The sequence below is a fragment of the Haemaphysalis longicornis genome, unplaced genomic scaffold (assembly GCF_048455015.1).
Source record: "Haemaphysalis longicornis isolate Haplotype H1 unplaced genomic scaffold, Haemaphysalis longicornis Haplotype H1 scaffold_7, whole genome shotgun sequence".
In the NCBI taxonomy this organism is placed as follows: Eukaryota; Metazoa; Arthropoda; class Arachnida; order Ixodida; family Ixodidae; genus Haemaphysalis; species Haemaphysalis longicornis.
In genome coordinates this window covers 9,066,496-9,084,481 of record NW_027526422.1, presented here as the reverse complement: position 1 = coordinate 9,084,481, position 17,986 = coordinate 9,066,496, and the positions used below count along the sequence as shown (strand labels likewise).

The 17,986-nt window shown below is 48.6% G+C and overlaps 1 protein-coding gene and 1 non-coding gene across 3 annotated transcripts in view; one reads left to right on the top strand and one right to left on the bottom strand.

Annotated features, from left to right (window-relative positions):
• Nucleotides 1–17,986, bottom strand: part of LOC144144442 (kinesin-like protein KIF12) — a 67,843-nt gene that overhangs the window by 29,006 nt on the left and 20,851 nt on the right. For both annotated transcript variants that reach the window (XM_077675880.1, XM_077675881.1), the window contains exons 2-3: nucleotides 9,439–9,522; nucleotides 733–811 (exon numbers count right to left, since the gene is read on the bottom strand). In XM_077675880.1, coding sequence (XP_077532006.1) covers nucleotides 733–811; nucleotides 9,439–9,522 — 163 coding nt within the window. The remainder of the gene's footprint in view (nucleotides 1–732; nucleotides 812–9,438; nucleotides 9,523–17,986) is intronic.
• On the top strand, nucleotides 8,133–8,207 carry Trnas-gcu (transfer RNA serine (anticodon GCU)). The gene is given in 2 exon segments: nucleotides 8,133–8,169; nucleotides 8,173–8,207. It is a non-coding gene; the product is annotated as a tRNA-Ser (tRNA).

Genomic DNA, 17,986 nt, shown 5'->3' with positions numbered 1-17,986 from the left:
TCGCTTATGTCATACCACTTCTTCGTTAGCGATTCATGCACATTCGCATATTTAAAGAGAACGCGGGTCGATGTTCGCACGGACACAATATGTAAATACTCGCAATAAAAAGGCGCTCAGGTGCACAGTCCGCGGTTTCACGAATTCTCAGGATCAATAAAACCGTTAGCTGAAGCGGACATATGTAAACCTATTCATTCTCTGCTTATTCCTGCTTTCACTAGAGCAGTGGCCTGGAAGCGGTAACGAACGACAATTAGCGCAACCTATCGGCGAGCACCTGTAGTGTCGGTAAAACTGCCGGTGCTCTGAAAATGTCAGCGTCCCTGGCGGGTATTGTAGCGTGAGCTACACTGGCTGAGGTTGAGCAGTTTCGCGTGGCTCTTGGAGAGCCGTGTTGCTCATGCGCGAGGAGCAGTGACGTCTCACGGCGCACAGCTGGCGCGCCGGAGCCGCCGCCGCCGCCGCGACTGAATTGGATTGGATTGGATTGGATTGGATTGGATTGGATTGGATTGGATTGGATTGGACTGGAAATCGGTTTAGCAGCAGTAAGCACGATAATTAGCTAATCCTAGACAACCAGGAAACCTAAAAATAACCAGCTGAACCTTAGCTCACGCTACGTATATCCTGACGTAGCCGAGCTAAGCAACTGCTAATTTTTATTCTTCGGAAGCGCTACGCGTTAGAAAACGCCTCGCTTTCCGCGCGGGAGAAACAATCACTCACCAGCACTTGCCCCTCTCCCGGATAGTTGAGCGCCTGGTGCTTGTTGGCTGCATTTCCCTGCGGCGTCAGAGGCCGGACCCTGTTCGCACCGGAAAGAAACAGCGCTCTAACTTGCTGCTGGAAATGACAGAGTATCTAAACGTTTCCAGTTCTCCCTCCACTAGAAAATGGCTTGAGTACACACCGATTTCAAGCGCGAATATCTTTTACTTAAATAAACGTTTCACCACCATCACCACCACACACCGTTCATCAACGAATTGTACGGACGCAACAAGATAAAATAAAAAAGAACCGGCAACTTGGCTATTTCAAGGCGATTTATATCTTACTAACAGCGCGCAAAGATGACAGACGACACAAGGATGGCGCAAACAAGTCTTTCCGACGCAACTAAGTCTTTATCTACACAGTCTTTGGCGCAAAGAAGTCTTTATCAACACAGACGGCTCCCAACATCGAGGGCAGCAGTACGCCATCATCGGGGCTACCTCCAGAACCGACTTCATTGCGTGTGCCTCACTCAAGACCTAAGACATGATGAAAGCAGAAGAGGCAGCCATCGCCTTGGCTCTCACTCAAACAGGGGTTCGGAAGGTAGTCACCGATTCCCAACAAGCTCACCAAAATTACCAGTCGGGCTGGGTTTCCCGACCTGCACTGCGTGTGCTAAAAAACCACTCCCCAAACGGTTCCATTCAGCTCCTCTGGACACCCGCTCACGCTTCCATGGAGGGCAACAAAGACGCCCACCAACAAGCCTGCGCTTTTACCCCCTAGGGTATGGAGCTGCACGAGGACAGTCCCTTGCTTGTCTCGTTCAGGGACATAACCCAGCATTATCACCTTCAGAGAGAGACCCTATTTTCGCCTTACCCTGTCCTTTCCAGAGAACAACAAACTACACTCTCATACAATGCGGCTCCTTCCTACACCCGACGCGACTTCACTTAATGCACCCGAATCGCTACGACGCTAAATGTAAATTTTTCTCAGAAGTAGGAAAACTCCACCACATAATCGGGGTGTGCGACTTTAGCCCTGAGCACCCTCCTCGCTTTCCCAACTACCCAACAAGAGCAGTGGAAGATGCTGCTGTTCAGCCCGTCTCTGACTACCCAGCCTCAGCTGGTGGACAGGGCACAGGCGGCGCGGACTGCATATGGGCTCCAGTGAAGAAGGAACCACTCCCCCTGGGCCGTTCAGAAATCTGAATAGAAATATTTCCTCCTCCTCCTCCTACTCCACCTCTCTCTCTCTGCTACTCCACCTCTCTCTCTCTCTGCCGCCGATCTTGTCGCCTCCGTCCGCGGCGGCAGAGACGGAGAAGTGAGATCGTCTAACACCGGGTTTGAGCTTCCTTTAATTTTATAAAAAAAGAGTTTCCACTCTTGTGCAACACCAATACAACTCAACCAACCACCGTGCATGTATCATGCATTGATTTAACCTTACCAAGAATATCATTTTGAAGTAATAAATGGTGTGGCTAAGTGCATTTCATATTTCTCTGGTTTCACTGTTTGTAGAGCGACGTGAGTGAATTTAAGTGACCTCGCATGGGTAATCGTTGTGGGTGCCGTTTAAAGCTTTGCTTTATACCACATTCACAGGGTGGATTGGCGCGAATTTTTTTCCCCCAATGCCTCCACCCCGTTTGGAAACTAAACACCGTACACAGCAGGCACGTCACAAAGGGGCGGAGAATTGCGCCGGTCTTCACTCTCTAGCACCCGTAATCATGCAAACGGCAATTAAACTTCGCAGTTCGATATCTCGCAGTACGAATGCGCTAGAATAATTCTGCCAAATGAAACTGCGTAGAAACACGATTGCGTCTGGCTCTTCAATACAAACATGGCTGCTTACTGCAGCTGCTAAAAAGTTACTTATTCAAATTTAGTTAATTAAGCCACCGACATCAATAGTTACCCCCTCATTGTGTGTCCCCCTTGGCACAACCTTCACTGTAGCAGTGGTCTTCACGTATATCAAAGCGTCTAATTAAAAAAAAATCTGTCGACTTAACTTTGATCACACTGTATATATACACACACACAAAGGCGGCCAGCTTACGCTGCCTATTTCCTCGTTCTTATGCAGTGTACCGCCTCTAAACGACGCCAAGTTCAACGTGGGTCCGTTGGTCCCCAAGTGGTGGCAAAACTAGCTAACATAAGAACAGAACCAGGTCACTAAGAACAACCAATCTGCGCTCCTTGTGCTTGAACGGTACCGCTCACATTCATGAAACGACATTCACTTTCTTCTAAAGAGGGGCGCCTCGTTCAAACCCTCCTGTTCGCTCATTGAAGATGGCGCCCAAGACGGCGCCCAAGACGGACGCATGTGCGCGCTGCTCCGAACTGAAGGCAGAAGCTTCTACGTTTTTCATGCTGCAAGCGCTTCTTCCGCTTCCAACCCCAAAATACTCAGCTCGCTTCCAGAATCGCTGCTCTACGAGACGAGATTGTTGCCCACTGCGCTTCCCTCGAACATTCTCGATGGAGTGCTGCATGCGACACTCTTGACTTTGCTTTGCACTCACGATCGACATGGTCTCTTTTTAAATCTCTCCTAGGCACTAAGCCCACGCTTGCTCCCACTTTAGCTAAAGCTCTTGCTCAAGGAACAGCCTCCGACCTGTTCAACCAACTAGCCTCTCTTTATCTCCCGCCCCGTCTTACTCCTAGCTATATGGACTACTCAGGTGAACTTAATTCTGATCTGGACCGCCCTTTCACTCTCCGGGAACTCGAGGCGGCCCTGGTTGGAAATGCTGAGCGTTCTGCTCCTGGAGAAGACGCCATCACATACACGGCTCTCCGCAACCTCCCCGACAATGCGAAAGAGTTCCTCCTCCAGATTTTTAATCAAGCTTGGGACAGTGGCAGCCTACCTAGCTCCTGGACGAATTCCCTTATTACCATGATTCCCAAACCTGGAAAACCTCCTTCCATCGCTAACCTTCGGCCTATATCCTTAACGTGATGCGTTGGTAAGACCCTTGAGCGTATGGCTCTGACTCGCCTCTCTGAATTTCTCGAAAAGAGGGACTTTTTCCCTCATTCTCTCATCGGATTCCGTCGCCGTGTCGGTGCTCAGGATGTTTTTGCTTCTCCAGCACACCTTTCTCTCTTCCACCCCCACCCAAATCTACGCTCTGGTGACCGTCGATGTCCGTAAAGCCTTTGACGTTGTATGCCATGACCATATCCTGGCACAGCTTGCCGCAATGTCCTGCGGCTCCCGCATGTACTCCTATATCCGCTCCTTCCTCTCTCACCGAGTGGCTCGCTTTCACGTCGACTCTCATCTGTCCGACCCCCACCACATCACTCGAGGCACTCCTCAGGGTGCTGTTTTTTCCCCCACCCTTTTCAATATTGCTATGACTCCTCTGGCTTCCCAACTATCTGAAATCCCTGATCTTCATCACATTCTTTACGCCGACGACATCACCCTTTGGTGTTCATCTGGCTCTCCGGGCCATGTGCAGAGCACCCTGCAACGTGGCTTGGATCTCATCGACTCTTTTCTCACCGCTGTTGGTATTTCCCCTGCTCCAGAAAAGTCCGAGCTTCTCCTTCTCAACCGTTCCTCTTACCAGCGCGCCCACAATTCCCTCATCTCTCTCCATATTTCTGGTTCTCCCATTCCTGTCGTCACCAAATGCAAGGTTCTTGGTTTTCCTTTGCATGCAGCCAAGAACATACAAGCCCTACACAGCGCCGTCGCGACCTGCCACTCGGTCACCCACCTTCTACGTCGTGTAGTCACTCGACGTGCGGATCTTCACGAAGCTAATGCCTGCAGGGTTGCTCACGCCCTCGCGCTCAACAAGTTCTTATACTTTACCCCTTACATCTCCTTCACCAACACTCAACTCAATACCCTTGAGACCGCCTTGGTGGGACTCTACAAAGCAGCACTGAACCTCCCTATCACCACTTCTACAGATAAGCTTTTTGCCACGGGCCTCTTTCATTCCCTTCGCTCTCTCCTCAATCTCCATCGAGATTCCCAGATTTCTCGGCTCTCCCTTCCCCGTCAAGGTCAATGGTTACTCGTTCAGGCGGGTATATCTCCGATTCCTGTCTCCCCCATTACCCCTCCCGACGCAATTTCGGCGCCCAACCTTCGTATTCTCCCTCTCCCGTCAAACATGTCCCCTGTCCTTCATGCAGGTCGTCGTCATGCGGCCGCGCAGCATCATTCTCCTCTTTTCGCGACCCAGGGAATTGCTTACACAGATGCCGCCTTTGTGGCGCCTCGAGGCTCGTGCGGTTACATTCTGTACCACCCTCACCTTGCTGAAGCAGAAACCCACACTAGCGGCCCGTACCCATGCCCTTCAGTTCTTTGCTTCTCCCCCCCCCCCCCCCCCCCCCCGAATACACAGTCTTTTCTGACTCTCACGCCGCTATACAGATACAAAATCGCTCACTACCTTCTATCCTTCAACAGGAGGTCGAACGAGCGGTCTCCGCTCTACAGCCATCCATCGTTTTCCTCCGTTGGGTCCCTGGACATTCCGGGATTGACGGCAATGAGTTGGCGCATCAACTCGCCCGCCAAACTCTTCACCGGGCACCGTTGATCCCCTGGCCCGGGCCCTCGGAGGACGGTGCGAGGCTCTCCCTTCGCCGTACCATCAAGGAGGTCTACCTTCAGCTCCGTCTTGACAATCGTCTCTACCCGCCTCCTCACCCATCACTCACCGTAACGGAGGCTCGACTCCTCCGGCACATCCAAATGAATGCCCTGATCACTCCCTCCCGCCTTTTCCTCTGCCCCACTGCCTACGCTGATTTACCTCATTGCTTATTCTACTGCCCGGTGGCTCAGCTATCCGACTCCTATCCCTCCCCATCTCTTTCCATCACCACCTGGACCGACTGGCTTGGCTCTGAAGGAGAAGAAGAACAGCGCAGACTGGTCGCCCAGGCGGTGGACATGCTCGGCCTGTAACTTCGGCCGAATAAAGGTCTTTTCTCTCTCTCTCTCATGCTGCAAACAGCGGTTCGACTGCAAGTGCTTGAACATCCAGGCTTAGGAATAGAACTTCCTAATGCAGACCGGGAAAAGCCGCTACAAATGCGTCAAATGTGTGAGGCGACCGGATCCGTCTGGTGTGCTGGTCGCATCTGCAAATGGCACCGGAGACGCGCCCTTCGAGCCCACCGAGCTATCGGCGCTTTCTTCCGAGCTGGTAAAGCAGGCCGCCAGGCCTGCGAAAGTGCACCGGTGAGCGTTATCGCGCTGCTGCAGGTGATGGCATCTCAGATAGGTGCCCTCGCATCCGAAGTAAGACAACTGAGAGGAGAAAACGTGTCTTTGCGCGTATAAATACGCGACTTGCGGTGATGTGTGGTAAGCTCGACGGGTTATCCTCCCTTGCGTCTTGTCGACCATGAATAATTACAGAACTTCGCTGACGTCCTCGCTACAGGCCCAACCCTTCCGAGTGTCAGCGCCCACAGCGAACGACCAAGGAGAACGCTGCGACCCTCTAGTGAACCGGTGAGCCGGCTCCCAACACCGCCGGCTACAAATGGAACGGCGAAGAATTGCCAACCGAAGGTCGTGCCTAAAGAACCGGCCGCAACGGGTGTTTTCGTTTCTCGCCTCGCTCCAAATACTAGTGCGCCTGACGTGCGAGAGCTTCTGGCGGGGTTCATAGATTACATGAGAGTAACATGCACTAGACTAAAAACTGAATACGACACGTAAGCTCTTTCCACGTTGACCTGGACAACAAGCCTGAACATCGTTAACCTGGACATCGATAACAAGCCTGAAGTGAGGCCAATTGGCTGCGTGTACCACCCCTTTTACGGACGTTTGCCACCTTCACGTCATTCCGAACAGCCTTATATCCCTCCAAAAGCTTTATATGAGATCACGGAAAGTTCGGCGTTATTACCAAGACGTCAGAGGACTTCGAACGAAAAGAGAAGAGTTTTTTTAAAGAATAATTATGACTCTGAATACGACATCATATGTTTGACAAACTTGGTTTAATAATTCCAATATGAGCCGGTCCTACTTCTCAAGCGAACATTCCGTCTTTAGGGCGGACAGGAGTTATACAGAAAAGATTACAAATGAGGGCGGTGTCTAGATAGCTTGCAAGTCTATTTTTCAAGCATTTCGAAGGAAGAACATTGAGAGTTACCCGGAAAGTATATGGACTGAGCTACCAGCACTATAGATGGCTTAAATTGCCTCATTGAGTGTTACTACTTTCCGCCAAACTATGACGCTAGTGCACTTGTGAATCGTTTTGATGCTCTCGAAAGTAAGGTTGATTTTTCGAGATACAATGTGCACAAATATGACGATTTCAATATCCCGAAGGTTAATTTTGGTCGCTTGGCCCAATTCAGATTCAAAGTGATTGCTCGCCTGCACGCATGAAGGCAGAATGCCTGTTTGAGATCATCAATCTTAATGGATTTGTTCAGCTCAATAAGACTGAAAATGTTGCTGGTAACGTTTTAGATCTAGTAATAGTAAATGTCCCCATTTTCAGTCTGACTATGGCAAGCGACACGCTAGTGCCAGTCGATAAGTTTTACTTTTTTAAGTCGATTTTTATCTGTTCTTCAGTCTGAAACATGTTCGACCGACACCAAGGTTTAGATACGCTGACGGTGATAACTCAGCATTGTGCAACCGTCTGCGTGGGTGTGATTGGCCTACATTTTTCGCATTGAGGAGGAGGAGGAGGAGGAGGGGGAGGAGGAGGAAAAACTTTATTGTGAGCCTGGTGATGGAGTGGCTCCTCAGTCCAGGAGACCATGGGACGACCTTGCATTGAAGACGTTGACAGATCTGTTTCCTTGTTGATCTGTTTCCTTGTTGACCACTTCTACAGGACGCTATTCAGGATACAAAGTAATAGTCCCACAGAATCTGAATTCCCTTATTGGTCCTATAGGCTGACTTGAAGAACTACATACGCAGGAAACAGCCACGGAGAAAGGAAACGGCGCTTCTATACATTATATATAAAAAAACACGATTGTGTGTACTGGTACTTTAGATACTCTGTATGCAGAACAATCGTCAAAAAGCTTCGTGTACACGACGAAAGGCTTTACCACGAGTGCCTTGAGAGATACGTCAAAAGGGAGTCACGAAGCGGGCTCAAACGAAAGATAACGTCAGCACTACTGAGCTCAAAAGCGGCAGTAACATCTGCTGCTCCCCTCAGAAAATATGCGAAGAGCTTGCGCAGCATTTCAGCTCCACTTTTTTGCAATCCGACAGCACATGCACGGGCGTCGATTTTGGAGAAAGCTATGATTACTCAGCCTGCGAACGTGTAATGGAGGAGGAGGTACAGCCTCCCAGATTTTTAATTATATAGCGGGAGCGACGACCGATCGGCACCCGCCGCGGTGGCTCAGTGGCTAAGGCGTTGCGCTGCTGAGCACGCGAGGTCGCGGGTTCGATTCCCGGCCGCGGCGGCCGCTTTTCTGATGTAGCGAAAAGCAAAAACGCCCGTGTGTACGAGATTTCGGCGCACGTTAAAGATCCCCAGGTGGTCAAAATTAATCCGGAGCCCTCCACTACGGCGCGCCCCATCACCTTCGTTGCGTCGGCGCGTTAAACCCCACAATCAAGATCAAGATCATCGACTGATCGGCATGTCAGCGCCTTATCACGGTGTTAACGGGCAAAATAGGCGAGGGTATGCACACACGCATAGAATTATCTGTTGTGGGAGCGTCTTCTGCTACGCTGTTTCCTTGAAAGTGATACACCCCCTGCCACTGAATCTGAATGACTCTGTTCACGAGAAACCGTGGTTATTTGAAGCGCATGCGCATATAAAATGCGCGTTTGATTTTTCCTTTCGGATAACTTGCCCTGCACTGCGTGAGGAATGACACTGAAAGATAAATAAAAGTAAAACAGGACGTTTTTTTTTGGCCGGAATGGCCGCAGGCCGCTGCGAAATATAATACGATAAGGGGAAAATCTGATGAAAATAAAATATTGTGCCCCACGCTGCCAAGCTACCTTTGGCGGTAGCGAAACGGCCTTGCAAGATAAGAAACGCAGGGGGTGTGTTGTCCTAAGGAGAACAGCGGAGCAGACGACGCTTCACACAGCAGATTAGTTCTATGGGCGCGCGCGCACTCTCACCTGTTTCGCTGCTGAACACCATAATGCGCCGTCATGCCGATCGGTCGTCGCTCCAGCTATATTATTAAAAATTTGGGAGGCTGTATAGTTGAATCTCGTTACAACAAAAACTGATATAGCGAATTATTGGCTATAGCGAACTAAATACAAACTTTACTTGGTTCCGCTTTATTTGAATGAGACGAATTCTTTTGTAACGAAACTGAAACGTGAGAGCCGCGCGCGATATCGGGTATAACGAAGAAACATTTTACCAATAGGCTGAGAAGCTATTTCGAAAAATCGCCTGTAGTCTGAAACTGCATAAGTATTAAGGCCATGTGGTTCGTGGACACTGTGCAAAACTTCGTCCTCTTCAGTGCTGTGAGTAGCCAACAGACGGAGATCAAATGCTTCATCAAATAAGAAAGGACGCAGGCCTGTTTTGTCTTTGTTCTGTTGTAACTTCACGTACTCATCTTCCGCTTCATTGAGCTTGAAATACAACAAAGAGAAAAGGAAGGGTTACGCTTTTCAGTCTCTCAAAGGCACAAAGGCACGCAGCCACACCTGACGACGACGTTGATGTTGTCCCCTCCACCTTCATCCGGGTTCAGGGTCATCAACGAGTCCTGGGACGAAGCCGTGCTGGGCCTGCGGTAGCCACAGAAAACAGTCAAATTTCAGACGAGGACGAATTTTCGGTTGTTGTTGTTTTGTCACATAGCCTAATTTGGGCGCTGACAATTTGGGACAAGGAAGACCGTTGACAGCGCGCAGAGTTTGAGAACGTTACCGTTCAAAACGTCGTCATTCAGAAGTCATCATTATCATCACCAGCCTATCGAGCCGACTGCAGGGCAAGGGCCTCTCCTATTAATGCCCAATTACCCCGGTCCTGCGCTAATTGCGACCAATTTATACCCGCAAACATCTTGATCTCATCTGCCCATCTAACTTTCTGCCACCACCTGCCACGCTTGCCGTCTTTAGGGATCCACTCTGTTACCCTTAATGACCAACAGTTATCTTGCCTTCGCATTACATGCCCTGCCCACGTCCATTTCTTCTTCTTAATTTCTAATAATATGTTCTTAACACGCGTTTGTTCCCTGACCCACTGCGCTTTCTTCTTGTCCCTTAATGTTACACCTATCATCTTTCGTTCCATTGCTCGCTGAGTGACCAAAATCATAACTATTTTTATGTTCGTACGTACCACTAGGCGTCGATATATATAAAAAATGTAAACATTAAATATGACCTCACCACGGCAAAACGAGTATGTCATTTTTGGTGCAATTTATTTTCGATATTGCTCTGGAATAATTTGAAGGGCTGTGGTATAAACCTTAGGGCATCCTGAAATCGTTTACTTGTTGACTTGCAAGTTGGGGAGCGAATTTGCGGCGTGCTTATGAACATTTACGCAGATTTTCGCTGCAGCAAAAATACATCAAATTTTGGGATAAAAATGAGGCGATATCGTGCGTTGACCTCTCGATACGTGCATAAACACTGAAAATACGAGGGAAGAAACGACACAAGCAGAGTCTGTGCCTTTGTATATTTCCCTTCTTGGGCTCCTGTTTCTCAACTCTGGTTCTTAGCATTTTTAAACGCCCGACAAATTGGCATTTGCATCTTTCGAGAGTCACTGAGAGATCAACGTCAGAAAAGAAATACACCACTCATTTCGGCTGCGGCACCGGCCACGGTGGCTCACTGGCTATGGCATTGTGCTGCTGAGCCCAAGGTCGCGGGTTCGAAAAGGAAAAACGCCCGTGTGCTCGAGATTTCGGCACGCGTTAAAGATCCCCATGTGGTCAAAAAAATCCGGAGCCCTTTACTACGGCGCGCCTCATCGCCTGCGTTGCGTCGGCGTGTTGAACCCCATACTCATTTTCGGTTGCGGCCAAATTGTCTTTTATTGCCGTGTTGTCGCCATCACTACCAATATTACCGGTACATATCAGTGTGCTGCTGGGCATTAGCGCACCCAGGATTTGTGTGTGTGTGTGTGTGGGGGGGGGGGGGGTAAAATTTTGACAACAAATATGAAATATAGTATAATGCGCAAATAAAAATATAAAAATAAATATAAATGTAAATGTAAATAAAGAATATAAATAAATATACATAAATAAATTTAAAGAATAAAAATATACAAAGAATATAAAAGAGTAGTTGTCTAGTGTTTCTTATTTTTCACACAAAAAAAATTGAGCGTCAAAGCATCCGCCATAAAATATATAATTCGCCTGCATGAGGAATATATAATAGTGGACACACCTTTACATAACAACAAAAATGGCACTGGAAGCTCTTTTGCTATTGCTGAAGCCTCGGATCCGAGTTTGGAAATAGGATGGGAAGGAAGGGGTGATGGGAGATCACGGTGGGAACGAAATACAACTGAAACATTCCTGAATGCCTTATTTTCTGATGAAGCCAAGTAAAGCGTAAAGCACGTGCAATCCCTTCGTTAGGCTTATTTTTGCAGAAATACAGAAGAAAAAAGAAAAAAATTGCAGTACAGTTGTCTAGTATTCACTGCCATACCAGATACATAAAAATGCTGTTTACCTGTCTACCAACTGTAAAATATGGTTTGCACGGTGAAGCCAGTTTCGAGGAAAACAGTTATTATAGGGCCACAACTTGAAATACGTCTGAATGCGATAGTTTACTTTAAAATTGATCTACCTGTAAGTGAACAAAATCTGTTAGTATACGTTGGCACAACTTGCGCTGAGTAGCCACATTAACCCACATTTCTGGAAGCCTGTTCAGCACGACATCATTGTTATCCGTGTTCACTGGTTTTCCTAACTGCGCACGCAACGTTGCCGCTTTTCTCGCTGGGGTGTTATAACGTCGAGCGATTTATATACAAAGGAAAACCGAACCTTTACATTTAACGGGAGGGGAAGGGTTATTTCAGTTCGTAGAGTGCTTAGCATTAAAATAAACAGTTGTTTTGGCTTCCAAATAAAATAAAATAAATTCGATCTGATCATAAAGTTGGATTTGAGGTCACAAGGCAAGCTCGACCATACTGAGTGCAACCTATTGGAAATTTCAGCGTCCTTTTTTTAGAAGTCGACAAAGGATTCAGATCTCGTGTCTGCAGTTGCGCACAAAAGTTCAGAAAGTGGTGTGACTTTACACGAATCGGAATTGCGAATTTTTAACTTTTTAACGTAGGCTATGAGACGCGCCGTAAGGGGGGGGCTACGGAAGAACTGAAACCACCACAGATTCTTACGCATTCCGAAGTTTCCTACCCATTGACACTTCTTCTCTTAAATACGCAAGTCGGCCCGCACATTCTTGAAAGCCCATAGTCTTAAAAGCTCGTGCTCCTGTTTTCTCTATTATTTTTTTTACTGCCATTAAAACAATTAATATTCTTTTTCGAGATTTAGCTAAGCATGTCCAACAATAGAAGCTTCCGAGACTACAAACATCGCTAGGTTAACTTTGATTGCCAGTTCGGTGAAAGAGGGGGGAGGGGTGTTGTGTCGACAGAACTCTAATGAGGGGGGAAGAAGGCGTTACAACCCCCCCCCCCCCCCCCCCTGTAGGTGCGCCATTGCTCCTGAGTGAGAGAGACACAGGGTGGAGGGTACAGGTGTTGCATACTCATAGAACACCTTAAGAACAGCACTTACCGCGGGTCAGATTACACAACACCCTATTCCATTAAAGTTTTCACTGTAGCCGTACTCTAAAAATCAGCAAGACACCACGGGGAACCCTAACTACGGCGACCATCGTCAGCGCGACTTAGTAGAGGGCAAACAGCTCCGCTCCGTGCGTTTTGGCGTATTCTAACGCACTCTTCCCCCTATCGCGGTGCCTACTGCGTGGCCCATAGGCTCGACACGTCCTACTTGCTTTGACTATGGTTTTTTTTCAACCACGCCCGAACTCCCGCATAAACACAAAAATGAACTTGACAGCCGTCTAGCTCCCGAATCCGCGCATTCGCTGCCCAAGCGTGTACGGCCAGCTTGAATATTGTAACGCGCACGAATCACGCGACGGCGCGCACCCGATTAGCATTATGGATGGGGCGGGTCCGTGGCTTGATATCGATTAGATTACTGATGCCCTGGGCGGCTGTACTACTCACCGAGACTTGTGTGCTGGTGAAACAACGGGCGTATGACGTGTGTCATACTATTTTCATAGGGGCGATGATTATTTCTGCATTGCTTGAAAACACTAAGCGCTGAGGAGTCGACAGATTTAACCTTCTGCCTTGAACGTCGTTTGCCTTTGTTCTCTCCTTCAACCGTAGCGAAAAATTCCTCGGGGCACTTTATTCATGCTTATGTTCTCTCCAGGCGAAAGCCCGGTTATAGTTATCAAGCACTTGTTTACTGTTCCATTGTATTTGCATCTGTTTCTTCGTCTTTTGGAGCGAAATACTTGGACAGGTTCCATTACTGCTACATCGTGTACGTGTTTCCTTCGTTTCTTCGTTTTTTGGTGCGAATCAATTTAACAAGCAGACTGCGGTAACACGCCAAAGCTTCCCCAGAATAAGAGTTCTGGGCTGATGGATGCCCCTGGTTTAGTCGCGTGCCGTCATGTTGTCATGTAACGCAGCACACATAATTCTAACGTTTGCTTCACTGCTACAAACGTGCAGAGGCAGCGGAGTCGTAATGCACTCGGCTCGTACCCCGGAGACACGAATTAAATTAGGCCGCCAGCGCGCAAGCTGCGCCTTTCTCACGTGACCCTTCGCTTGCTTGAAGCTTCCCGCTGCGGTACCACGTGACAGGGCGGAAGGCATACGCTGCTTCGCCTGCGCCTCATGATCGACCAAGAGTGGCTCGGCCGCCTGTGCGAGCGCTTCAGCGCAAGTGAACCTGAAGACTGCTGATATATGAAAACACTGCCCTGACTGAGTTTAGAGAAATGAAGGCCATAGAAGCACAGATGCATGCACAGGAAAGCGCTGCTTTGCCGGCTGCTTTGCGGCGCTTGGTTCCTCAATCTCGCCCTTCAGTACAAGCGAAAGGACGAATCAAATCGTCCAGTTAGTATAGCTGGACGGGAGGCTGCGAAATCTCAAGCGAAGGAAAACGTTCATAAAACGCTGCGTGCACAGTTCCACGTTAACCTTCCCTATTTGTGTTTTATATATGTTTCATGTTAACCTTCTCTCCCATACCCCTATTCCTCTGTACTCCCATTCCCTCCTCAGCTGCACCAGCAGGCATTCCGGTGTCCGCCCCTAGGCGAGACAGTTTACGCCTGCATGCTGGTGGACCTTCCTCTCTTCCTCATTATCGATAAATACATACATGAATTGCGTTCACTCGTGGTAACTTGGTTTAGAAGGGTTAAACCTGAGCTGTTTCTTATTTTCTCTGTAACGGACAGCAACTACAACGACGACGACGTCGGCTTATCGCAGAATAGGGCACTTAAGGGCTTTACCTTAATAAACTGTCGCTGCGGAATTTTCGCCGACTAGTCCAACTCCATTGGAAGTGAATGCTGATTTAATTATCACAAGAAAATGTGGGTAAGCTAGCTGATGAATAATTGCTGCCATGTTTCATAAGCAGCAAAAAAGAAGACGTACAAGAGAAAGAAACCTATACGGTGAATACTACATTGAACATGATATATATATAAACTTCATGGCAGTAGCGGCATCACATAATGATGGCCGGCCAGGTTCGCAGAGGTGCAGCGGGAAAAGGTTACACGCGGTCGAAAGGCTAGCGGTCGAAAGGCATAGAAAGGTCATGGTTCTGCAGGAGCAGGCTGCACAGTTTGTCGAGTATGCGCCGAATCGAAAACGTCTCAGTCATCGCTGTTGCCACCCGCACTGTGCGCTTTTAAAGACGACAGTCTCTCTCTTGGCTTACTTAAACCGGAAAATTTGAACCTGTCTATCTGTATGTCTGTCTGTCCTTCGATTCCGCCGCCCGGCCAAAAGTTAAAGTGAACTCTTGAACGATAGGTTTATATAGGCAAAACTTTTCTGAACCACTAGATCTTGAAACAAGCTTCATGGTTGTGAACGTTTCCAGGAAAAAAATAGAAAAAAAATATTAGGCATATTTGAGGCCCGACATCAATGCACAACTGGTACTCGCCGTGTTCTTTAATTAATTATGCATTGCTGCTTGATATTTGTGATAGCAAAGAAAAAAACTGTGGTTGATTCCTCTCTCATCGGAATCGGTAAAACACAAAAGTGAAATGTGCAGAGAAATCTGCAGCTGAGCTTGATTTGCGGGTCGGCGGTTGTCTTGTGGGTGTGCTTGGGGAGTGACATCCTGCTGGCCGGTCGCTTCGGCAAAGGTGTACTGGTGTCATTTCCGTGATGAGTATGACGTCAGTAAAATCTTGGTGTATCCCGGCATAAAACACTTTCGTGTTAAAATATAAAATTCGAAAACGAACAATCCTAAGCATAACGCACTCTTTTCTACTAAAGGTTGCTTTTTCGCAAGAAGACCCGGTGTGCAGGGGTGTACCCTTTACATGCCGCTTGCTTTGTTGTGTTGGCGTCATTTCCGTGACGGATATGACGTCAGCGAAATGTTGGTGTATCCCGGAATAAGACATTTTCGTGTTAAAAATTGGGGCAGTTTCGCACTAGTGGGGCGAAGACTGGGCAAACAGCGAAGCTGGCCGCCCCACCTAGCTTATTCGTGGTTCGGCTACGTTTGTGCATGGTTATGCTTCGAGACTCGGTAAAGTTTTCGCGTGGGGTCGTCGTTAGCCCTCGAAGAGCAATGAACACTCGGTCATTAATGTATGGGCAATGTACGCGTGCTCACCGCGTTTGCGGTGAAGTTCCAAGAGTAGCGAAGGGTGCAGCGCTACGAGCGTTTGCTAAATTTTTTGAACTCATTCGGCGGCCACCGTTCGGCTTGGCCGCTCTGGCGTGTGGCACGCTAATTAAGAAGTTGATTAATGTCATTGCTCCTCCGCGTTTTGGGTTCTTTAATTTTGGCATTATTTTTATTTGCAGCGTCAAAACTGCTCCGCTCGTCGCAACAAACGATAGAGCGAGCCACTACGCGACGCGTTTCCAAAGCCGTACTTGTATCAGTTGGATCGCGCCTCCAACAGGTGGCGGCACTAGTCCCGCCCTAGACCTGCCGCAGTGGCTCAGTGGCTAAGGCGTTGTGCTGCTGAGCACGAGGTCGCGGGTTTGATTCCCGGCCGCGGCGGCCGCTTTGCTGATGGAGACGAAAAGCAAAAACGCCCGTGTGTACGAAATTTGGGCGCACGTTAAAGATCCCTAGGTGGTCAAAATTAATCCGGAGCCCTCCACTACGGCACGCCTCATCGCCTGCGTTGCGTGGGCGCGTTAAACCCTACAATCAATCAATCAATCAATCAAACACCCCCCCCCCCCCTCACCGTAGGCAAGGCAGAGCTAAGGTGGTGCCGGCGCGCGATGAAGGCATCGCTCGGCGAGTTTTTCGTGCACACGCTCGCCGGCCCAACTACCAGCTTAAGTAGCATCGCTGTTAAAATACGAGTTGAAAAAAAATTAGCAGTGGCTTAGCTCTGTTATGTTATAGTATACGTAGCGTGAGCTAAGGTTCAGCTGGTTATTCTTAGCTTTCCTGGATGTCTAGGATTAGCTTGATTATCATGCTTACTGCTGCTTCAATGATGCACACACGGTATACGCATTATGTGACCTGTTTATTTATCGAGTGGCAACGGCGCAGCCTCCCCAATCGCCCCAGAGCTCAGCTGGTTCCACAGGCGCACGCCGGTGTTGCCGCGACGCACGAGCCATCGGTTCCACACCCGGCCACCCCTCGCATGATCATCAACAACCGGGGCCGCCACATGCGGAACGGAGGTCGGCGAAGACGCTGGGCGCGTGAGGTGTGTGAGAGACGCCTGGCAGCGAGCAATGTTCTGTGCGCCGTGTGACGTCACCGCTCCTCGCGCATGCGCAGCTCGGCTCTCCAGGAGCCACGCGAAACTGTTCAACCTCGGCCAGTGTAGCTCCCGCTACAAAATGATTTTTGACCCAATGTAAGAAAAGGGCTCGCGCGAGCCTGGAACTCGTGACAGTGTTCCAAGTTCAACAGGCACAAAAGGTTCTAGCAGATGGCGCGAGCAGTGGAGCACGCGAAAATTGAACCAACTTTAGCAAACCTTCTTGTTTATTGTGGGAGGAGCGAAACGGGAGGGGAAGAGCATGAGAGGTTGGCGGGGGCGAGAAGAGAGGCTAAGTGCAACGCAGCGGAGACAATAGAGAGTTTTCGCATAGCGGCTAGAGGAGGCCCACGCTACGGCGGCGGGTTATCGGGACTCGAGTGCGCATGCGCGCGCAGGAAGGGCGAGGCGGTCGCCCATCAGCGGAACGAATGCGCGGGCTATTAGCAAAGATGATAACTGCCCCCCCCCCCCCCCCACCCCTGCCCCTCTCGGGTGGCGAAATCAAGATATGATAGCGCAACAGCCGCGTCACATCAGGGAGGAGCTTTGCGCCGATCCTTTCTTGCATGCGTAATCATGCGAACGCGAATTAAAATTTGGAGTCGGATATCTCACAGCACAGACACAATACAGGGATTTTTCCAACTGGTACTGACTATGAACACCACTGCCTCCAGCTTTTCAATACAAACGTACCCACCTGCTGCAGTCAAGAAAACGTTAATTATTTAATTTTAGTTAATTGGGCTGCTGACCATGATAAGGGTCATCTCACTTTGTATACCCCATGGCCACGTAATTTACTTGCGCAGGTGGTCTTCGCGTGCCTCCCGGTGCCCAATTTTAAGACAGCCATACAGGTTAATTTTGAACACCCGCTACACACACACACACACACATATATATATATATATATATATATATATATATATATATATATATATATATATATATATATATATATATATATATATATATATATATATATATATAATACATTTAATTTTTGATCTGATCGAAATCGAAACGCGCCTCGTTCATTATACAGTGCCCAACATTCCCGCGAGAGTCCGTCAAACGCTTTTCAAACCCAAAACATTCTATGAATCCCCGATTCCTAGGTGTGCTCAGCGAAGACTTATTTTCTTATTCTTCCCTCTTTCCCCATCGTGAT